General features: G+C 47.5%; 1 protein-coding gene across 10 annotated transcripts in view; it reads right to left on the reverse strand.

Moving 5' to 3' along the window:
* Positions 1–20,151, reverse strand: part of ASAP2 (ArfGAP with SH3 domain, ankyrin repeat and PH domain 2) — a 147,981-nt gene that overhangs the window by 87,395 nt on the left and 40,435 nt on the right. For 9 of the 10 annotated variants that reach the window (XM_019650028.1, XM_019650026.1, XM_019650022.1 and 6 more), the window contains exon 2: positions 7,409–7,481. In XM_019650028.1, coding sequence (XP_019505573.1) covers positions 7,409–7,481 — 73 coding nt within the window. Of the gene's footprint in view, positions 1–7,408; positions 7,482–17,928; positions 18,032–20,151 lie in introns of those variants that run through there. The other variant, XM_019650025.1, reaches the window with a different exon arrangement.

Here is a 20,151-nt window from a genome sequence, read left to right on the forward strand (position 1 = left end):
CAAGCCGCCTTCAGAAACGTCTTCTCCCGCCTCCTACAAGCAAAGCTAAGACTCCTTCGTCCTTCTGGTGCCCTCCTACAATAAGTCTTGAGCTCTAAGATCTTGAGGTTCCTCTCACAGTTCAATAATGGCACAACCGCCTGCTTTTCTAGAAGCACTACATACTTCCCTAAGTCACCTGTGACTTAGGTGACTCACCCTTGAGCACACCCGTCATGTACTGGCTCCCTCTGAGCTTGTGATCAACCAACACACACCCCCCCCCCCCCCCCCCCGTTTTCTCATTGGGATCACCAGGGATCGGCCAGATGACACCTAGACGGCCCTATGGCAGTCCCGCCTTGTTTTCCTGCACTGTGTGTCCCTTGTGCACCAGGCAGTGTGGTGCCATGGTCGCCACGGACACCAGGACGCACACCTGGTTTGCTGTCTCAGGTCCTCTGATTGCTGGCTACACGCCCCTGGGGACATGACCTCTCTGGGCCTCAGGGGCCTCATCTGCAAACAGAGTTACCAAGAGTACCTGCCTCACAGGATTGTTGTGATGATTACATTTAGGAAAAGTGATTATTGAGCAAAGTGCTTGGCCTATAATAGTACTTCTTGCATGTCAGACTATTATTATTGTAATTGGCATGTTTCCACTCTCAAGTCTATGATCAACATAAATGTAGTTTCTTCATCATGCATTAAATCTCCGATTCTTTTTTATCACAGATATGGTATACATATATTTTGTACCCTGAATGTTACTGTCTGAAGATTTCATCATAAGCATTTTTGTTCATGTTACTACATCACCATGATTCCATCAAGTAGCTACATCCTAGCTTAGCATTAGGAGGCTTTCCGTGTTTCATTATGATCAGCAATGAAACAACACAATGAGCATCTCTGAGCATCTTCCCACATAAAGATTTTTTTTCTTGATGTTCACTGCCAAACCACTGCACCAATTTTCAATGCCACAACAAGGCAGCAGGTGCCAGTTTCACCGTATTCTTGTCAAACACTGAGGGTTACTATGATTTAGTTATTTTCTCATATAACAGGTAAAAAATCATGCCAGATGCAGTATCTTCTTAATGCACAATGAAACTTCATGTCCTAAACGATTGCATGTATTTCTTTTGAACTGCTCTATCCAAATTATAGTTGACTCCTGAACAACACAAGGGTTAGGAGTCAGTTGACTCCTGAACAATACAACTCCCACAAAGTCGAAAATCCACGTATAACTTTTGACTTGATATCCGTGGGGGATTAGTTCCAGGACCCCCAGCAGATAGCAAACTCTGCAGATGCTCAAGTCTCTTACATAAAATAGTGTAGAACAATGTATACAGCCAGCCCTCTGCATCCATGAATTCCCCACCGTGGATCAAAAATACTGTTTTCAATTGGCGGATGGTTGAACCCGCAGGTGCAAAATCTGGGGATTCAGAGAGCTGACTGCATACTGAAAAAAATCCACGCATAAGAGGACCTGCCCAGTTCAAACCTGTGTTGTTCAAGGGTCAACTGTATATGATACCCATAATAGAAGCAATTCTCTGTATTAATTTTAAGGTGTGTGTTAATTTAATAGCCATGTTCTAATTAGCATTGCAAATAACAGAGAAACGCCCAAAACTGAATTCTCATTTTCTTTTGTAGGTGGAAGATGGCACGAGTTGGAGGGGAAATCAGCATTTCTTTCTTTGTATGTTTCATTTAAAAAATGTGACCATTTCTCTAGGACATTCAGATCAAGAGTAAAGAAGGGATACCCTACTCTTGGAAAGGATAGCTCCCCTACGTCTTTAAGACAGTCATTCTAGAGAAGTGAAAATGAAAGTTTTTTTATTGCTTTCTTCTTGATAAAGACGAATTTTTCCACCCACTGATATGTCAAACACAGCTGGAAAATGTTAGCTTCAATTTCCCAGCAGGAAAAAAAACACCTATGGGTTGAGACAGAGCCCAGGAAATTTTAGGCTAATGGAGGTTTTAGAATAAATATGAACTTTTTTGTTTTAAGAGGTCAGAGAACAGTCTATGATGAGTGGGAAAAATTATTGTAGAAACAGTTTCTCAACAAATCACTATAGTAACTACTTTTGCAAAAACTGTATAGAAGTCGCTCCAGAAAATATCTCTGGCTGGGTAATTTGTCTTTTTGAAAACTGGGAGCCAACGTAATATACTTGCTATTGTGTAAGAAACTATAGTTTTTGTGTGCATGGGGGACATAGAGATGCCCTTTTGGCCCAATCCAATATTTGAAATCAGAGGGTGTGTGCGCACGACTGTGAGCATATGACTGGGAGTGTCTGTGAGTCTAAGGTAGTATTCTCCAAGACCAGCAGCTTCAGCAGCACCGAGAACGTAGCCGACTGGCAAATGCTCAGGCTCCATCCTGCACCCACAGAACCAGAAACCGAGGGTGGGGCCCAGCAATCTATGTCATAATGAGGCTTCCAGTGCATTTGGGGTACTCAGAAATTTCAGAACCACCACTCTAAAGCACAGGTTGGCAAACTTTTCTAAAAAGCCAGAGAGTAGATAATAAAGGCTTTGGAGGCCAAGAGGCAATATCGGGGTTACTGTGTAGGTAGGTGGTAAGAAAGTAAAAACCGTTCTTAGGCTGTAAAAGCACAGCTGGCTGCTCTCAGGCACCACACATCCCCCTTCTATATAAATCTGTATACATCCTCACATCGCAGTATAGAGAGTCTGCCAGCCCACACACTGCTTCCATCTAAAATTGTAAGGTCATCTCTCCTACACTAAGTGGACAGTTAAGGACTTCCAGCAGAAACATAACAACATGCACTAGAATGATCAGACACTTTGGGGACCTTCTCTTGGAACTATCTGCCCTCCGAACCAGAATGAGTGTAGTCTTAACGCTTCTGACCGACTGTGGCCGCAGGCAGCTTAATCCCTTATTGAATGCGCCTCACTTATTTCCGATGTTTAGTTCTAAGAAAATTTAATCTATTCTTAGACTCCTCTCCTAAACATATTAAAAAAGAAATGTGTTGCTAAAAGCCATTCCAGAGAGGAGTTCCAAAAATGCTGTGAAAGATGCTGATGTCAGTAACATGGCAGGAAACGGGATAGGGTCTCTTCAGGTGACTTTTTTAAAGTTAACACTTGTTCTGAAATAAACACTCAGGATCAGCATTCTGGCCTTTAAAAAAATCCAGACTCATGGCCTTATAATAACTCCAACTTGGCATTACAGAATAGGCGGGTAAAAGATGACAAAAATAGAAGACCCCCTTCAAGGTGGGGCTGACAGCCTGATGTGTGTGTGGTACCTCGGGGAGGACACAGGCTGGGTGCCCGGAGCTGGGTGGAAATTCCAGAACAAACTTCTCAACTTCCTTAAGCCTTGGTTTTTCTCCGACAAAAGTGGCAAAAGGCCATTTCAAGCGGATAGAAGAGCACGTGCGAGGGAAGAAGGAACTAAACAGGGCACGCTGGAGGAAACTGCAAGTTATTTCAAAGAAGGGCACAAAGAGCTAAGAGGGACCTCTAGACAGGTCGCCTGGGTCCAGGTGATGCAAGGAGCCAGGACCGCACCTGCTTTTCTGCATTTACTAACCTGAGGTTTATGTGGGCTGATGAAGAGAGGCGGTGGCAACTTCATAGGCAAATAAATTTGGAAAAGGGTACAAGGTGTGATCAAACAATATGGTGAATGTTTAAATTTTTTAAAAAAATGTATTACCGTAAAAGATACAATGCTATGAATCCCCCTCAAAATACTTCGCTTTGAACTTATCCTGTCGTTCCTGCCACTTTCTGAAGCAGTCTGGAAGTCCTGTTTTGTATCTTTAGTTGTACTGTTGTGGCTCCCTCAATGTCATGAATCGATTCAAAGTGTTTACCTTTCATTGTCATTTTGACTTTGGGGAAGAGCCAGAAGTTGCATGGTGCCAGATCCTGTGAATAATTTGGATGAGGACCCACCGTAATGATCTTATTTGACAGAAATTGCCGTACCAGAAGCAAAGTGTGACACGGTACCTTTGTGATCAAAACATAAGGAGAATGCTGCTGTCAAGTGCCATCCAACGGAAAGGCAGGGATCTTCAATATGGGAAGCAGCGCGTTGAACCTTAGTAACAGTGTGTGACAAGTTTCAGCTTGTTCAGTGCAGTCAGTTGGGTGTGAGCTACGGTTGAGAGGTGTGTTTTCAAGTGCGCCATAAATCCTCCTCCATCATGACAGCACTCTGAGTTGTGTTCGGGAAACGTGCGGCCTCTCTAATTCCCTCTTCCTATGTGGCAATTTTGCAAATTTTAGTTTTTAATTCAATAATTCCATATATTTTTTTTATTTCTAAGTCTTTTATTGGTTCTTTTTTACTAGCACCATTTCCTGTTTCTGTAATTTAATGACCTCTCTTTCCCCTTTAAAGATATTAATCATATGCTCTTATTTTAAAGTCCTGTTCTGATTGCCTTATTAATTCAGGTTCCTCAAGTGTAAGCTCTTCCGTTTCTTGATTTGGGGGCTTCTCAAATGTTAGGCTATTCTTAATATAATCTTTGACCGAGCGGAAGGTTTTCATTGCGATGAAATCTATCATTTTCTTCTTCTATGCTTATTGTTTCCAATGTCCTAGCTATGAAAGCTTTGCCTACCCCAGGTTACAAAGATATTCTCCTATGTGTTCTTCAAGAAGTTTTGCAGTTTTAGCTTTTACATTTCAATATGCGATCCATTTCAAATTCATTTTTGTGTAAAGTATGAAGAGGGTCGTAGTTCATTTATTCCCACATGGGTATTCAGTTTTCCCAGTACCATTTTTTGAAAACTTTCTTTTCCCCATTGGCTTGCCTTGGCAACTTTGCTGAAAATACAGTATTTAAACATGGGTCTATTCCTAGATGTTCTATTTTGTTCCACTGATCATCTGTTGACCCTGACAGCAGTACCAGTGAGTCTTGATTACTGTTGTTTTACAAGACTTGAAATTAGATCATTTTTCTCCAACTCTCTTTTTTTGGGCAAGATTGCGTTGGATACCCTAGGTTCTGTGAATTTCCATATAAATTTTAGAATCAGTTGGTCAATTTCCTCTGCTGCAATTCTGATTACGATTGGTTAATGTTGAGTTCAATTTGGGGAGAACTGATATCTTGACAATATCAAGTCTTCCAACCTGCCTACATCGTCTCTCTCTCCATTTATTTAGGTTGTCTTTAATTTCTGTCTGCAGTGTTTTGTAGTTTTCAGTGTAGAGTTTTTTTCATATTTTTTGTTAAATCTCTTCCTAAGTACAGTTGGCAATTCCTGATTGTAATATCATCTTTGTAGCTGACATCTCCTACTAGGCTCTTCAGGATCTTGGCTAAAACAGCCCTCCCTGGGGGATAGGCAAACGCAGCTACTGGAGCTTATGCTCACAATATTTTAACTGGGGTGGGGGAGGGGTTAGGTAGGACCTGTACTTCCACAATGTTCCACATCCCTTCTGACATCATGACCACTTAAGTAAGGCATTCCCTGTCCTTCTGCTCCAAACACTACTTTCATTAAAGGGAGACATCACGAGGGTGAAGGGGACGATGTTTCCAGTGGCCTGACTACTTCTGTGGGAGTAGACCTTGAGCATCCTTCCATCTCCTAGGCCACCATCGTCAGATGTCCATCCTCAGCAGTGGTTTGCTCTCCCACCAGCGAGACTTTTTCTCTGCAATTCATCAGCCCTGTTCCAATCTCTCTGGGATTTCTCACAACTTCTGAAACCGAGGGTCCTTATGCCTTTGATTAAATTTAGTTCTGAATCCTAGCTCTATTAATCATCTCTCTCCCTCTCCCCGTCCCGCACAGTCCTAGCCTCCATAACCAGCACCCCCAAGGGGGCAGAAGACAGTAGCCAGACCTGACTAATGGCTGCAAGGTGAGCCCTCTGGCGGGACAGAGATAACATCTCACTGAAGTTAAGTTCCAGCTCCTGAGCCCTAAGGTGGAGCGGCCCCCTGGCTGCTTTCCCCATGAGACCGGACAGAGGGACTCCAGAACAGACCTCAGAACTGTCCTCAAGGCCTGCAGAGATGATTCGTTACCCTCACCTCACCTCCGACCAATCAGCTCCCAGCGCGACCCCGAGCCCCTAACCCACGGTGTCCTGTGACTTTGCCCCATAGAATCTCTAACCTACATGCCATCAGGGTGTTCAGGGTTTTGAGCATTAGCTTCCCATTCTCCTGGGTGACGCTGTTCATAATAAAATAGCCAGTATTTCTGCACTGCCATTCTCAGTGTTTAGTGTTTGGCTCTGTTAGCGCCGAGTGGACGAACTCCGCAATAACAGTTTTTTCGAGTCCCCCAAGGCTGCCATGCTTGTTTCTGAGGGAAATTATATAGTCACTTAATGACTTACAAACAGTATTTTCTATCACTTGTAAGGTTTTGTGCAGGGGGCAGACCTGCCACATATGTACAGCCTGCAATCATATATATATATATTTTTAAGATTTTATTGGGGAATCGGGGAAGGGGAACAGACAAGTTGCTGTTATTCAGTCTAGTTGTGGAGGATGTCGCCTCACTGGCCCATGTTGGTATTATCATTGCGCTCTTCCCGGGTGAGGCAGTCGCTCACCGGCCATTGGACTGCCGCTCACAGCAGCTCAGGGCAGCTCACACCGGCTACCAGCTGCTCACTCATGGTAGCTTATGGCAGCCCACTGCAGCCCCACTGCAGCCCACACGGTCGCCAGGGACTCACAGCAGCACCACTCCAGGTTGAGCTGTTGTTCACCATCTTAGCTGTAGAGGGAGCAGCGTCACTGGCCCATGTGGGATCTGAACCGGGGCACTGCTGCTCAGAGCTCACGCTCCCAAGCCAACTCCAACAAGCCACTCGGCCAGCCTGCAGCCTACAATCTTTAAGTAAAAAGTTGCAGCATTTTGTTTTGTTTTTTTCTTTTTAAAAGCATATTTATATGTCTAGATCAAATATTACTTTGAGTAGTTGATTATACTTTTATATCTATTAATTTTCTTCCCAAATAAGGCACAAATTGGGATAAAAGAGAAATGGAAAGGGCATTCCGACATGGTGAACAGCACAAACTAACAGATGCAGGATCCAGGCCGTGTCCTTGTCAACCAGTCAGCAAAGCCGGTTCATGCAGAGCTGTTATGGGAACCTCAGCTCCACTTCAGAGAACAGGAAGCAACGTGGGGTGGTGTGGGGGGTGGAGGAAGAAACCCCACACCAGAATTAGACAATTAGCAAAACAAAACATATTTCTAAAATTTAAACAGCCCAGCTCACCTCTCTAATTTGTAGGCCCAGAAAAGGTTTAGTTGATCATTCATTAATGGGGAGCAACATTATGGTTCGGGACTGCAAATGCAATGATTCCCACAAGGAAACCCCCAGGAAAGAAGGCATACTCACCCAGCCCAGAGATATTTATTGCTTTCACGGATTTCTTCATTTTGTAAAGAACCATCCGGTCCACATCCAAAGCCTAAAATGTAGAGAATGTACTAATTAAAACACGTGTTCAGCTTAGATCCCGGCTACCAGAGAGCAGCCACGTGACAGCCACTCTGGGGGCCCTCCAGGCAGGTGGTGTGGGGCAAATCCTCGGTGTGGTGTGGAGATGGAGCAGTCACTACCAGTGGCTGCCTCCCTCCTCTCATGCCTCCCCCACGCGAAGCCTCTGAGCTGCCTGTGTCCACACCACCGGCTAGACCTCAGCCTTCTGCAGTGAAACCAGTCATTCCATCAGCTCTGCTCCCACCACGTCTCAGTTCTCCCTCTGAACCAGCAGGGCTCCGGGAAGTGCAGCCTGCCAGGGACTGACCACTGTTTCTGTCCCCCTCCCCTGACAGAGGCGAGACTGGGGTGCGGGGAGGCAGAGTGCCATGTCAGGCCCCCACCCCCACCCCAGACAGCCACTTTTTAGCAGCAGACCGGCCCCGGCCAGAGGCAGCATGGGCCAGTAGCAGGCAAACCCACTCTGGATTTGGAAAGACCCAAACATGAACTTGTTTGTTTGGTTTGGAACACATGTTCCTAATCCTTGCCAAGCCTCAAATTTCTCTTCCAGAAAGCGGGAATAACAATAAATACTTTACAAGGTTGAATGATTCAATAGACACACTTATGTATTTAATATTCAACAAATATTTATAGACCAACCACTACACAGTAGCAGCATAGTAAGTGCTCAAATGCTATTTGTTCAACGACTTATCAGACCTGCAGACTTAATCACAGCTCTGCTTTCACAAAACATAGAGGGGGGAAATTTCCTTTTAACCCAATTAAACCCCACAGAAGATCAATGGGTGTCACTTTTAGTTGTTGTGACAGGAGGGAGACAGCATTTATAAACTGGGATAGTGACACTAACCCCAGGGTTATTGCAGAAAAGCACCTGGCCCATATTTGGAATACAGGAGACATTTGATAACAGTAGTTATTACTCATCATGAGTTTCTATCATAAAAATCTGCACAGGCCTATCATCTGAAACAGAGCACAGCGTCTCAGAGACATAGAGTTTGGACTCCCAGCCTCCCTGAGTCACCTCTCAAATCCATATCAACAGTAGCTTCGTAAGTCCTTGTCCTAACGCAACAATGACTATTTTATTGGATGCTGAAAACAGGTATGACTGCTGCTGACAAGTTTAAATATAAAAATGGTCGCAAGACACCAGACATTTGACAGAGTGGTTACAATACAAAGAAAAGTCATAATTTAAAAAAAGCATTATTTTCTGATAAATTGTAGAGAAGAGTAGATAAGGACAGATAAAAAAAAGTCAAAACTTCCTGTATAGAATTTCCTTTTATTTTCTTAGGACGTCATCTCTAATCCGTTGCTGACCTTTCCTTGAGATATAAAAAGGCATTTGGGCAGCAAATAACCCATGAAAATCACCACTGAACTCTTTCTCACAGTCTCATCAGCATTGACTCCCCAATCTGCCACCCAGGTAATACCCTGCAACACGCACCAACTTCCAGGGTTTCGCCAGTGCCACCAAGAAGACAGGATTTGCTCAGGGCTGTGTCAGAAACACTAGATCCTGAAGGTTTAGCGGCTGTGTGGCTGCGAGTACAGCTCTCACACACAAACACACAGATCCAATGCACTCATCAAAACCCTGAAGGTCCCAATCCCCACGTGAAGGGCCACTACTGAGAAACGCATCTGATCTAATCAACATCTAATCTAGCACTTGGGGAATTTGGTCCTGCCCAGTCTTGGGAACTGCTGGAACACAGTATCTGACATGCATTTCAATAATAAAACCTGCCCCGCCTTCCTAAGAGTTCACAGGCAGCAGAACACACCAGCAGCCTGGTGGCTAGGCTATACGCAAACACTACATGTAAGCCAATATGCTTAGTGAGCCCTTTCTATGTGCTAGGAGGTGTGAAGGGAGAAAACATCATGCACACAAGACAGAAACATGCAACAAAACTTCAAGGGGCTGCTTCCAGCTCAGGCCACTGGTAAGGCTTCCTGACGTCCTCAGAATAATGTCTCAACTCTGGAGCACAGATTTAGAACCTTTTCATGATCTGGCCCCTGTTACTTGTACAGCCTCATCTCTTGACATCTTCCCCACTTTCACCTGTACCCTAAGCTGCCATCACAATGATCTGCCTTCTCTTTATCTCTAAGCACTGTACCCTCCCCCCGCCCCCCAGCCCCCCACCATACTCTCCCTGCCTCCCTCTTAACCCATTAGCTTCTACTCCAATTTTGCAAGCTTGTTTAGACATCTCCTGGAAGCCTTCCTGGAGGGTGAGGTACTCATCCTAGCTTTTCCAGAAGCAGCACCCTGTGCTTACTCAATAGTTCATCTGGTAAAATTTACTGAGCACCTACTACGTGCCAAGTACTAAGCTGGGCACTAGAGACATAATGGTGAGCAAAGCAGGGCAACGCCCATCCCTTCATGGGGTTTACACTCTAGCATGATAAGCCCCTAAATAAACACAAAACCGGAAGTCCAGGACTCATCATGTACACTGACCAGCTTTTCTACTGTTTGCTCTACCGCGAGACCTGCGCTGTCTGACATGGCACCTACCAGTCACGTGTTAAAACGATGATGTTAAAACGATACATAAACTATTAATAAAATTAACTTTACTGCTTGTTGCCTTTTCTCATGCTGTCCTCTAAGGGCAGGAACTGGTTTATCACTGTGTCCTGTGTGCCCAGCAGGGAGCCTGGCACAGAATAGGCCTCAAAACCAGCTCATTAAATGCCCATGAGACTGGAAAGGCAGGCAGGGACTCAATCTGGACAACGGTGTCCTTGCTGAGCCCTGGACCATGGGCAGCTGCCCAAGGCTTCTTAGCAGGGGAGGGGAGAGCTGCACTTGAATGTCTTTCGGGCCACACTGGGAAAATAACAGGTCTGAGCAGGCAGAAAGTGGGTTCAGGGAAAGGCTACCCCAAGGTGAGGGGCCTGCTGGCACCCATCGTTGGAAGCCATATGGGGCACCACGCAGGGCAGCAGCCAGTCTGGAAAGTCAGTGAGTGTCTCAAGAGATTCATGCTGCCTCTCTCAACTGGATTGCAGCGCTCCAGTCTCTGGCAGCCCCACAGATGACAGAGCGATCTTCTGCCCACGGGGGTTAGGCTCAGTCGTGCTGAGAAAAATGGGAACTGGAGGTAGTCATCTAAGTGTAGAAGGCCCATCATAGATGAAATATGCTTTGTAACACTGTGGAACTCTGACAAATTTCCTCCCATTCTATTGTGAGACACACCCCTCCCTGAGCATTTACTACACAAAAGTCTTGTAAAATATGCCAGTGCGTGGAATCTTCTGTTAAGAAACGCTTGGAAATAAAGGTGAAGCAGGCAGTAGAGGTTCTTATTAAAAGTGCAAGAGGGAAAAGCAATTACCTCCCCACTCAAAACCACACCCTCATTGTGCATATTTATAGACAGCTAAGATTAAACTTGGTCAGAAGTTAGAATGATTAAGACTGAATGCTAGAAAAAGTCTTATGTCAATTATATATAAAAACAACTCTGAATCTTAAACCAATGAAAAATAACAAAACTGGAGAATCTCAAAAAACCAGTAGTGTCTGCCAATCAAGCTGAGATTTCTAACCAGACTAGGCATTCACCGGCACCTTCCTCCCTCCAAAAATCTACCCAAGCTTAAGAGAAGGAAAAAAAGCCTGCCTGCAGCTTTGGCCAAAATCTAATAGCCAATACAGACCCAAGTAGGAACACACAACAGCTTAAATCTGGCCAAACCTCATTAATTCTGAGGAGCCAGACTAAAGCTGACCTTTGGTTTACAAAACAAGTTTCACAGAGTAAATTTATTACGTAAACAAGGCTGTAGGAATGTGTCCCAGATATTTCAAAGGCAAATAAACAACTGTTTTCAACCACTTTGAAAGCATCTCCTTCGATCCCCAAACTGTTAACAGCCGGGGTTCTTCTGTTTCCCAGAACCACGCTCCTCAGCCTCTGGTTCCTCCCAGCCGCGAGCACGGCTCTCGGGACCGAGTACAGCGTGGGGAAGGAAGGAGACCACAGGGAGGAGACCACAGGGCTGTTCACTCTTTTCCATTTCTGACCTGTGCTGTCCAATATGGCAGCCACTAGCCACATACGAATATTTAGCGTACAATTAAAATTAAATACAACAAAAAATTCAGCTCGCCTTGTCACCTTTCTCAAGAGCTCCAGCCACACACACAACATAATGACTCGACTGTTTCTCAAATGCCACCCCTTAATGCTTTTCCTGTTCCTGCAGATCCCTTTGTGTGTCCCGTCCCCCCACAAGCCCTTGGTACCATCTAGGGTCCTCTGCCTTTTCCCTTCAAGGGCGTAGCACAAACATCACCATGTGACACACCGGTCTCCCTTCAGAAGGCTAACTCAGTTTTTGTTCCCAGAGCCCTCCAGAGACCCCTATCCTGACATCCGGGCACCTACATGCTGATGCTGGAGTGGGGGGGCAGGGGGAAGGGCAAATCCACAGTCTGTCTGAGAGGAGAGGAGCCTGGAGCAGGGGTGGGCACCGATGGTCCGCAGGCCAAAGACAGCCTCGGCTTGCTTTTCTGTGACCACGGGCTAAGGATTTGTACAGATGGACATTTCCAATTGCTGTGATGATGGGGTGATGGGGAATACTAACTCTGAACCCCAATTTAGAGAAATGTTATCCCTCAGAAAGAATTCCACTCTTCTTATTAGAATCGCATGACCAAGAAATGATACTCCATTATTATTTTTATAGTTTGGATTTCATTAATAAAATAAATGTGTGTGGACATTTATTTTCTCTCTTATTGTATAAGTAGCTACATAATATCTTCCATTTTGCCTTGAGGCATGAAAAGCCTAAAATATTTACTCTCTGGCCCTTCAGAAAGTCTATACCCCTCGCCCAGAGGATCCACACACACATTTCTCTGACGCTGCCAGCCAGCCCTGCTCCTCTTAGCCCTGACAGAGAGGCGTTAGCTGGAGGTGGCAGCATGGTGCCAGTTTGGTCCCCAGCACCCCAAGGTCTCAATTTGAGCCAGCAAGGGTGGGAAGGGGCTGGCTTCCTTCTCAGAACCTGAACCCACTGCCCTGGGGAGAAGTGGGTGGCAGGATGCGCGCTGTCCCCATTCGGCCGCCTGGGGTCGCACGCCACTCTCCTGTCCCATCTCATCTCCCCACGTCCCTTTTACGAAAGGCCAACCTGAGAAGAAAGGACATTTTTGAAAGACAGTAGAGCAAATAACAAAATCAAACAAGACCCAGATCTGTGCTCCAAGGACAGCTTTGCTAAGAAAGAGGCAAACAGTTAGATGGCAGCTCTGTCTACCACACATTTGACTTTATATTCCTGAGGTAACAGAACATTAATGACAGTGTCAAATATTTCCGGAAGCCTTTTGGGATGCACAGAAAGCCAGAGCACTAATGGATCTACCGACTTCTGGGAAGAAAGTGGAGGCCAGGAGAACAGCAGGTGTCATGAGGAATTAAGATCACAGAGAGCCAGGCTAAGTCACAGTGGAGTAAAATGTGTGTGCGTAAGGGCAAACCAGAAGGGCACGCTTTGGCGTTATCTAATAAAACTGAAGTTATTAACAGTACACACACATCTGCACCTGGAGACATGTGTAAGGATGTTCACGACACTCTTGAAAATAGCCGAAACTGCAAAACCCCCCGCATGCCTGCCAATGGCGAAATGGACGAACTGTCCTACAGTCACACAAGAGAGGGCTACATGGCAAAAGAAACAAACTTTACCCACCCAGGACACCACGACATTCACAAAAACGGTAAGGAAAAGAGTTGCAAAAGTATACATGCAATATAATTGCGTACATTTTTTTTAAGTAGGCAAAATTAGATTATCTTGTTTATGTTTAGGGGTGCTGCTTAGAAAAGTAGGGAAGAGCGCCACACACCCGACCTAGGAGAGTAACCGCGCTGACGACAGTGCATTCACATGATGAAATTCTAGCCAGCTGTCACCATGACTGAAGTGGACTGTGTTGCACTGCACAAAATCGTTCAGTGGAGAAAGACCCAGTATGTGCAATGCCGTGTTACCAGAGGAGAGCCTCGGGGCTCGTCAAGTTTGGAGAACCAAGCGCCACCAGCTCTCCCATGAGCCTTGTCACAGAGGCGGCACCGGAAACACAGCCTTTTACGAGATCCCTGCTTTAGAGAAACGGACACATGACTGTGAACTCCAGCTCTACAAAAATGCTTCGCATCCTGATTTTTTCGGAGGGGGAAAAGGCTTCTAGGCGATCTGGGGAGTTGAAAAGGGAAAGGAGAATTTTGGCAATGCAGCTGCAGCACACCATCAGCAAAGAAAGAAAGGCACTCCCAGTGTCTGCCCAGTGCCCTGTCCCCAGAGGCAACGAGGAGACGCAGGGGAGCAGGAGCAGCGGCTGGCCTGGGGTCCCAGACACCTCCAACCTCCAATCCCACCTTGCTCAAGCTCTGCCCCCTCAGACCTGACTGATGAAGAGCTCAGCCACAAGGCAGGAAATGGGCTAGATCAGGAGAACAAAAACAAAAACAAAAAAAAACACGGGACTTGGGACTTGGTAGTGAAGGTGCTCACACATCACTGAAGGAAGTGGGAGGGGAAAGGGTGGGTGAGGCCCTGAGGCAGGCACCCCCCCTCCCCCACCCCACCCCCCACGTGGCCTGGGGGCCTGCCTGGGAGGCCTGCAGAGGGACAGCAGAGCAGAGGCTGGGAAGGCGACCTTCGGTTGGGAGTGAGGTCAGCCTTCCACATCTGTCCCAGTCCCAGAAGACAATGGACTCACAAGCCAGACCGATTTCCCCAGGAAACAAGGATCAAGCCACATGAACTCCACTTCAGTAACATAAACAGAGGAGAGGAGACTTGAGCTGTTTTCTTTCCTTTCTGAGTCCTGCGGGCTGACGAGGAATGATATGTAGGACTCTGCTTTTGGAGCTTCTGGGTTCTGCCTGGAGACACTGTCATTCACACCCATTCTGCGGGTCTGTCCCCACCTCTCACCTGCTTAGCACACTGCCTCTCCCATCCCAACTGGGCCCTCGACAGGGCCTTTCTGCTGCCAACTGGCTGCCATAGTTAACATTTTATGGATTCTTTCAAAACATGTATCTTGTAACTGTGACCAGAGCGTTTAGGCAACACATGCATTGAAAATGGGGAAAACGGGCCGGCTGAGTGGCGCAATGGTTAAGAACTGGCTTGAGACACCAGAAGGCCCCGGTTCGGGTCCCACATATGACGGCCAGTGACACTGCCCTCCACAGCTAAGATGCTGAACACCAGCTCAACCTGGAGCTGGGCTGCCGTGAGTCGCCGGCGACGGCGTAGGCTGCAGCCCCTGTGGCAGTGGGTTGCCATGGGCTACCGTGTGTAGCCAGCAGCCAGCGTGAGCGGCCAGCAGCCGCAGTGAGTGGCCGTCCAGAAGCCGGTGACTGATCTGCCTCACCCGGGAAGAGCGCAATGATGGTGCCAACTTGGGCCAGTGAAGCAACATCCTCCACAACTAGACTGAAGAACAAAACGACAGCAACTTGTCTGTTCCCCTTCCCCCAATTCCCCAGCACTGTTCCCTTCACCCCAATACCCCAATAAAAAAAATCTTTAAAAAAAAAAAGAAAATGGGGAAAACCATTATTCCGTAAGTGTTGTAATTAGTTCGCTTCTAACATCCACATCTCTAACCCCACAATGTAACCCACAGGAAGACACCAACAGCAGCCCCCACCGCATGTGATCTTAGCTGTGGTCCTTCGGTGCTGGATCCGTCTGGAGAACAAACAGTGCACTGGTTAAAAATCACCAGTGTCTGAATCACACAGATGTGGTTTTCACCAGGCTCCACTTACTAGCATGGCCTTTCCCTCCCTGACTTGGGTTTCTTCATCTATAAATCAGGAATGATAATAGTTGCTTCACAGGATAAGATCACCAATGTATGCAGGATCTGGCATACTGTCTGTAGGCACTTAATAACTGCTAGCCATCACTAGTGTCCTCTGGTTCTTGGAGGGGCTGGATCTACACTATGCCAAGTAAGGCAGCTGGTCAGAAACACCATCGCCCCATGTACTGGCCCAATCAACAGGATAAATATTTTCAGGTCTGACGATGGTTATGATAAGAAAAAAAAAAAAGTCTAAGAAAAAAAATACCTTTGTTGCTCATGTCAGCCTTTCATTTCCACTAGTAAGTTCTTTTCCATCGACATTTAAATTCTTCAAACTTCTCCTGATGTGTTTCTTTGACTCCTCAACATGGCAAGTGGCAGGGCATTCTAGGCCAGCTTAGCGGAGGGGAGTCACTCACCCCTCTCAGAGTTCACAGTTCAGATTAAACAGAGCAGAGTGTGGAACGCTGTTCTAAGGTGCAAGGGAAGTGGTGGGCCCCTGGTGTCAGTGTGTCCCCTGCTCCCCCGCCCTGGGGACTCCTTGGCTGAGGGAAGCACAGTTATAAAAAGGCCTGCAGGCAGGCTTGCCCCTCTCACAGAGCGGAGGACCCGCCTCCTGCACAAGTGTCAGTCTAGCGAGGTCCAAGCTCTGTCCATCCCCTCCCAACCCAGTGGACAGCTATTAAAGTGAGGGTAGGAGGACTGGATGGTTTCCAAAGCGCTGCTGGACGTGTGCCCAGGGACCTGAGGACTACTGTTTACTCAGATAAGGCCCTCCACAACTGAGGGAAACACCTTTTCATTCCAAAGACAGCAGGAGATGTGTAGTCTAAAAAGGCATCTACCGCCCAGGTACCACACAGCAATTTACATTCCACAAAGCACTTTAACATCTATTATCTTACACAATGTTGACAGCAGCTTGTGACATCACCATCTGTTTCCCCAGTTTAAAGCACTGAAGAAACTGAGTCAGAGAGTTTAAGTGACTTGCCCCAAGGCTACTTATTGGCTTTGAACTAATGAAAGGCTAGGCAAGCGCCAGCAAATTGCGACAGGCTTCCGGAATGATGCTCCCCACCCTGGCAGCTAAGCACCGAGCCAGGAGGGGCACAGCGGCTCCCTGGACTTCTGCTGCTGTCCCCTCTAACGCCTGGGGACAACTATCCCCATCCTCCCTCCCTGAGCTTCCTTCAAGTCCTTCTCCACTAACCTTGTCATCCTGAGCTAACACCACGTGGAGTTGCTCCTTCTATCCCGGGGATGCTATCCATTGCCACGCGCCCAGAAAGCTGCTCAGCCATCTCCTCAGCCCACGCGGCTGCCCTGGCGTCCACCACCCTGACCCTGCTGGCATCTGATGTTCACCCACCCAGCTCACCCTGTGTCACCAGTTCCGTGGTCTCAGAATATTCCCAAGGCCGGGGGCAGAGGAGCACACAAAAGGTGGTGGTGGTGGGTTTGCCATCATTTGCACGTGTCCAGGTTGCACAATCTATTCCGGGTTTTTCAAGGTGAAAAGTAAACGACTGCTATCTTTAGTCTGGCCATGTCTTATCGTCCACTTCTCCGTTTCTGTGTCTCATCCCAAAGACCTGGCCCCACTGCCCTGTGACAGGATGGGAAGTAGGCGGAGGAAACCTAGATCACAGAGCGGGAGGAAGCCAGCAGGCTGCTGAGGCCCCAAGTGTGACTGCCATACACAGAGCCAACCACTAACGCAGCAGACCGGGTTTTGTGAAAAGAGGATGAAAACGCAAATAAGGCTGATGTGCTAACTGGCTCCCTTGTGTCCCTTCTGCTTTATTGCCCGGAGGTCGCGCTGCCATTCCTCCCTGCCGATTCTGTCATCTCTAGAAATGAACCTTTTCCCCTGCAATCAAGTAGTGCAGCGATGAGGGTGGGGCTTGGGTGGTGGAGATAAACTCAGGGACGGCCTGAGGGTGTATGGGAACCACCCAGGTGTTTTTCCCACCCCCTGGCAACACACTCTGTACCCCACTGCATCCTCCTGTCCCAGGCATATTATGAGAGCCACTGGTATAGCAGAGCTTGGGGACTCAGAGCTGGGCCTTGAGCCCCACAGTCCTAAAATGGGGCAATAACATCTATTTGATAGGACTACTGTGAAGACTACATGATATAAATGAGCACAGCCCTGGCAGGTCGCAAGTATTTTGGGTTGATGTGAGGACCACACCACCACCACCACCACCCCAACAGATGGCACAGCAGAGCAATCACGTAATGTGACTGCTGACTGGCTCTGGGGCAGAGGCAGGCCTGCCTTGGGACCTGGGCAGCTGCTTTAGAGAGCTCTATCTGGCTCCCTGTCCACATCCGGAGAGAAGTCCGCGGGGCTGCACTAGGAGGACAAGAGCCCACAAATCAGGGCCAACCTGACAGGTGGGCCAGCCTCGGAGCAGAGTGGGGGCCAGAGATATTGACCCATCAGGAGACGCAGACAGAAAGCCTCATGCCTTCTTTTCTCTCTGAATAGCTGCCCCAGATTGCACGCACTTACCTAGGAAGCAGGAGCAAAAGATGGTGAGTGGAGGCCATGGCACAGAACAGAAGTGCTGGAGAGGCCAGGCTAGTGGGACTCAGAAAGAGTGATGTTTCAGAGAGGAAGGAGTGACTTCCGACTGGCCAGAGAGTCCAAACAGCTTGGCAGGAAAAAAGAGCAGGTCACAGGGCCAGACTGGGCAGTGGGGGTGCAGCCGGAAGTGGGGGGGGGAGCGGCCAGGGAGGAGCAGGTCCCTGTCACTGAGGGGCAGCGGGAGAGGGCGGGTGTGCAGCAGAAGGCATGGCCAGCTAGGGCTGCGGCGGCTCAGAACGTCCCTAGCTTCTGAGAGTCATTAAAAAGGCTATTTCCAGCATTTGGGGATGTGAGCACTTCTCCCCAAGGAAGGGCTTCAGACCATTTGGTTTTACTTTCTTTGTCTGTTCTCCATCCAAAGAAAAGAAAATTCAAAACCCCAGCTAATACGACGAGAGGACAGCAAGGGAACGGGTTCCCTGGGCCACCACAACTGAGGGGAAGAGGCTGACCTCCCGCCCACACAGCCGCCTGGACAGATCCTGGCCCGGGGCCTCGTCCCATCCCCACCAGTGACACACCGGCCTACGGAAGCGTCCCTCCCACAGCACACAGTGCCAGGCTGAAAGCTGCGATCCCTGGAGAACCCCAAACGCTGAGTCCTAAGACAGACTCTGTATTTAGTGGAGCTATTTGTTTAGTTTGAAAGGTGAAGGGGGGGGAAGAGAGAGACAAAGATAAATGTAAGATACAAAAATAGAGAGATACTGTTTACCCGACCAGAATGCTAATTTGCTTTGAAGCCAATATGCACAGTATTGACTATTCCTCAAAAAAACAAATATACAAATTATTTACTATCCCTCCAGAAACCCCAGGAAGCTGCAATAGCCCACAGGAGAGAAGGCAGCTACACAGGTTCTGCGGGTTCAAGCCATGTGGCCCAAGCCATGTGGCCCTCTACATTTGTACAGTGACTGGAAATGATGGACTGTGCACAACAAGAGGATGAGGATGGTGGCAGGGAAAAGGGCACCGTCTGGGCTCTGTCACCTACCCATACTGTGGCCCTCGATAAGTCACTTCTCCTCCACAGTTCCAGATGTACAATTCTGTGAAGTACTGTTTTTAGACAGTTTGCACTCCAGCTATCTGTCCGAGGAGGCATTACAGTCACACTCAAATAGGTGTGATGTAACGGATTACTTTTCCAGAGGAATCTAACAATCCTGCGTGCAAGTCTCAATAAAATCAATGAATGACTCGCTATTAATACTGCGAACAGGGGACCATAATCCTATTGCAAATGTAAAAACAAGTATTTGGTAATGGCAAAAAGTAATTTTTCACTAAAAATCCCGCTGCATTTCCCTGGCGTGGGCTTGTCAAAATAGGTACGAAGAAATGTAACGTGTATGTCAGTACCCCGCCCGGAAGGCCGAGGACAGACAGCGGCAGCCCGGACTTCAGCAGTACAGCCTCTCGCATCTGCACAGCACCTGCACCACAAAGAGTTTCACAGATGACGGCTGGCCTGTTCACACCACTCTGTGAAGCAGTCCCTGCTTTCAGACTTAGAACTTCCCCGGGCAATTGAGACGTTTCAGAAACTGAACCGGCGGAGTCAAAGACTCTCAGCCCCTTCAGGACGGGAATCCTAGACTTCAAGCACAGCACCTGCCACCTATAAATGCTCCAGAAACGTGGACCGACTGGAGCCGTCCTCATCTGCCCTTTAGTTTACACCAAACAACAGCCACCAGCTCTGTCAGGGAGAGATTTCCTTCAGCAGGTAAACAGTCACATCCTTTAGAAAGTGACAGGTTGTTAGGAGGGCGGAGGAGCCCCAGGCAGAGAGATCAGAGTCAAACAAGTAGGGTGTGCTGGCAGGAGGGGCTGGCTTGGAGGAGAGGATGAGAATTATGAACGGGCTCAGAGGGAGTCAGGGTGTTTCATTCACTCCATTCACTCCGTCAGTGGTTTTTGAAAACACAATTCCTCTGTGTGAAGTGGATGTGAAAGGCATCTTACTAGATCACCAATTGTTCAAATATGTAACATCACATCCTGTACAATGAATCAATGAAGCCAATGAGGCTGCTTTTTCATGCATCTGCAATTGGCCAGCCTGTACTTTTACTTCAGCGCTTAGCTACACAAGACGGAGAAAATTCTAATTTGCACATATACATAGAAACAGATGGACAC

This window comes from Hipposideros armiger, unplaced genomic scaffold (assembly GCF_001890085.2).
Source record: "Hipposideros armiger isolate ML-2016 unplaced genomic scaffold, ASM189008v1 scaffold_137, whole genome shotgun sequence".
Lineage (NCBI taxonomy): Eukaryota > Metazoa > Chordata > Mammalia > Chiroptera > Hipposideridae > Hipposideros > Hipposideros armiger.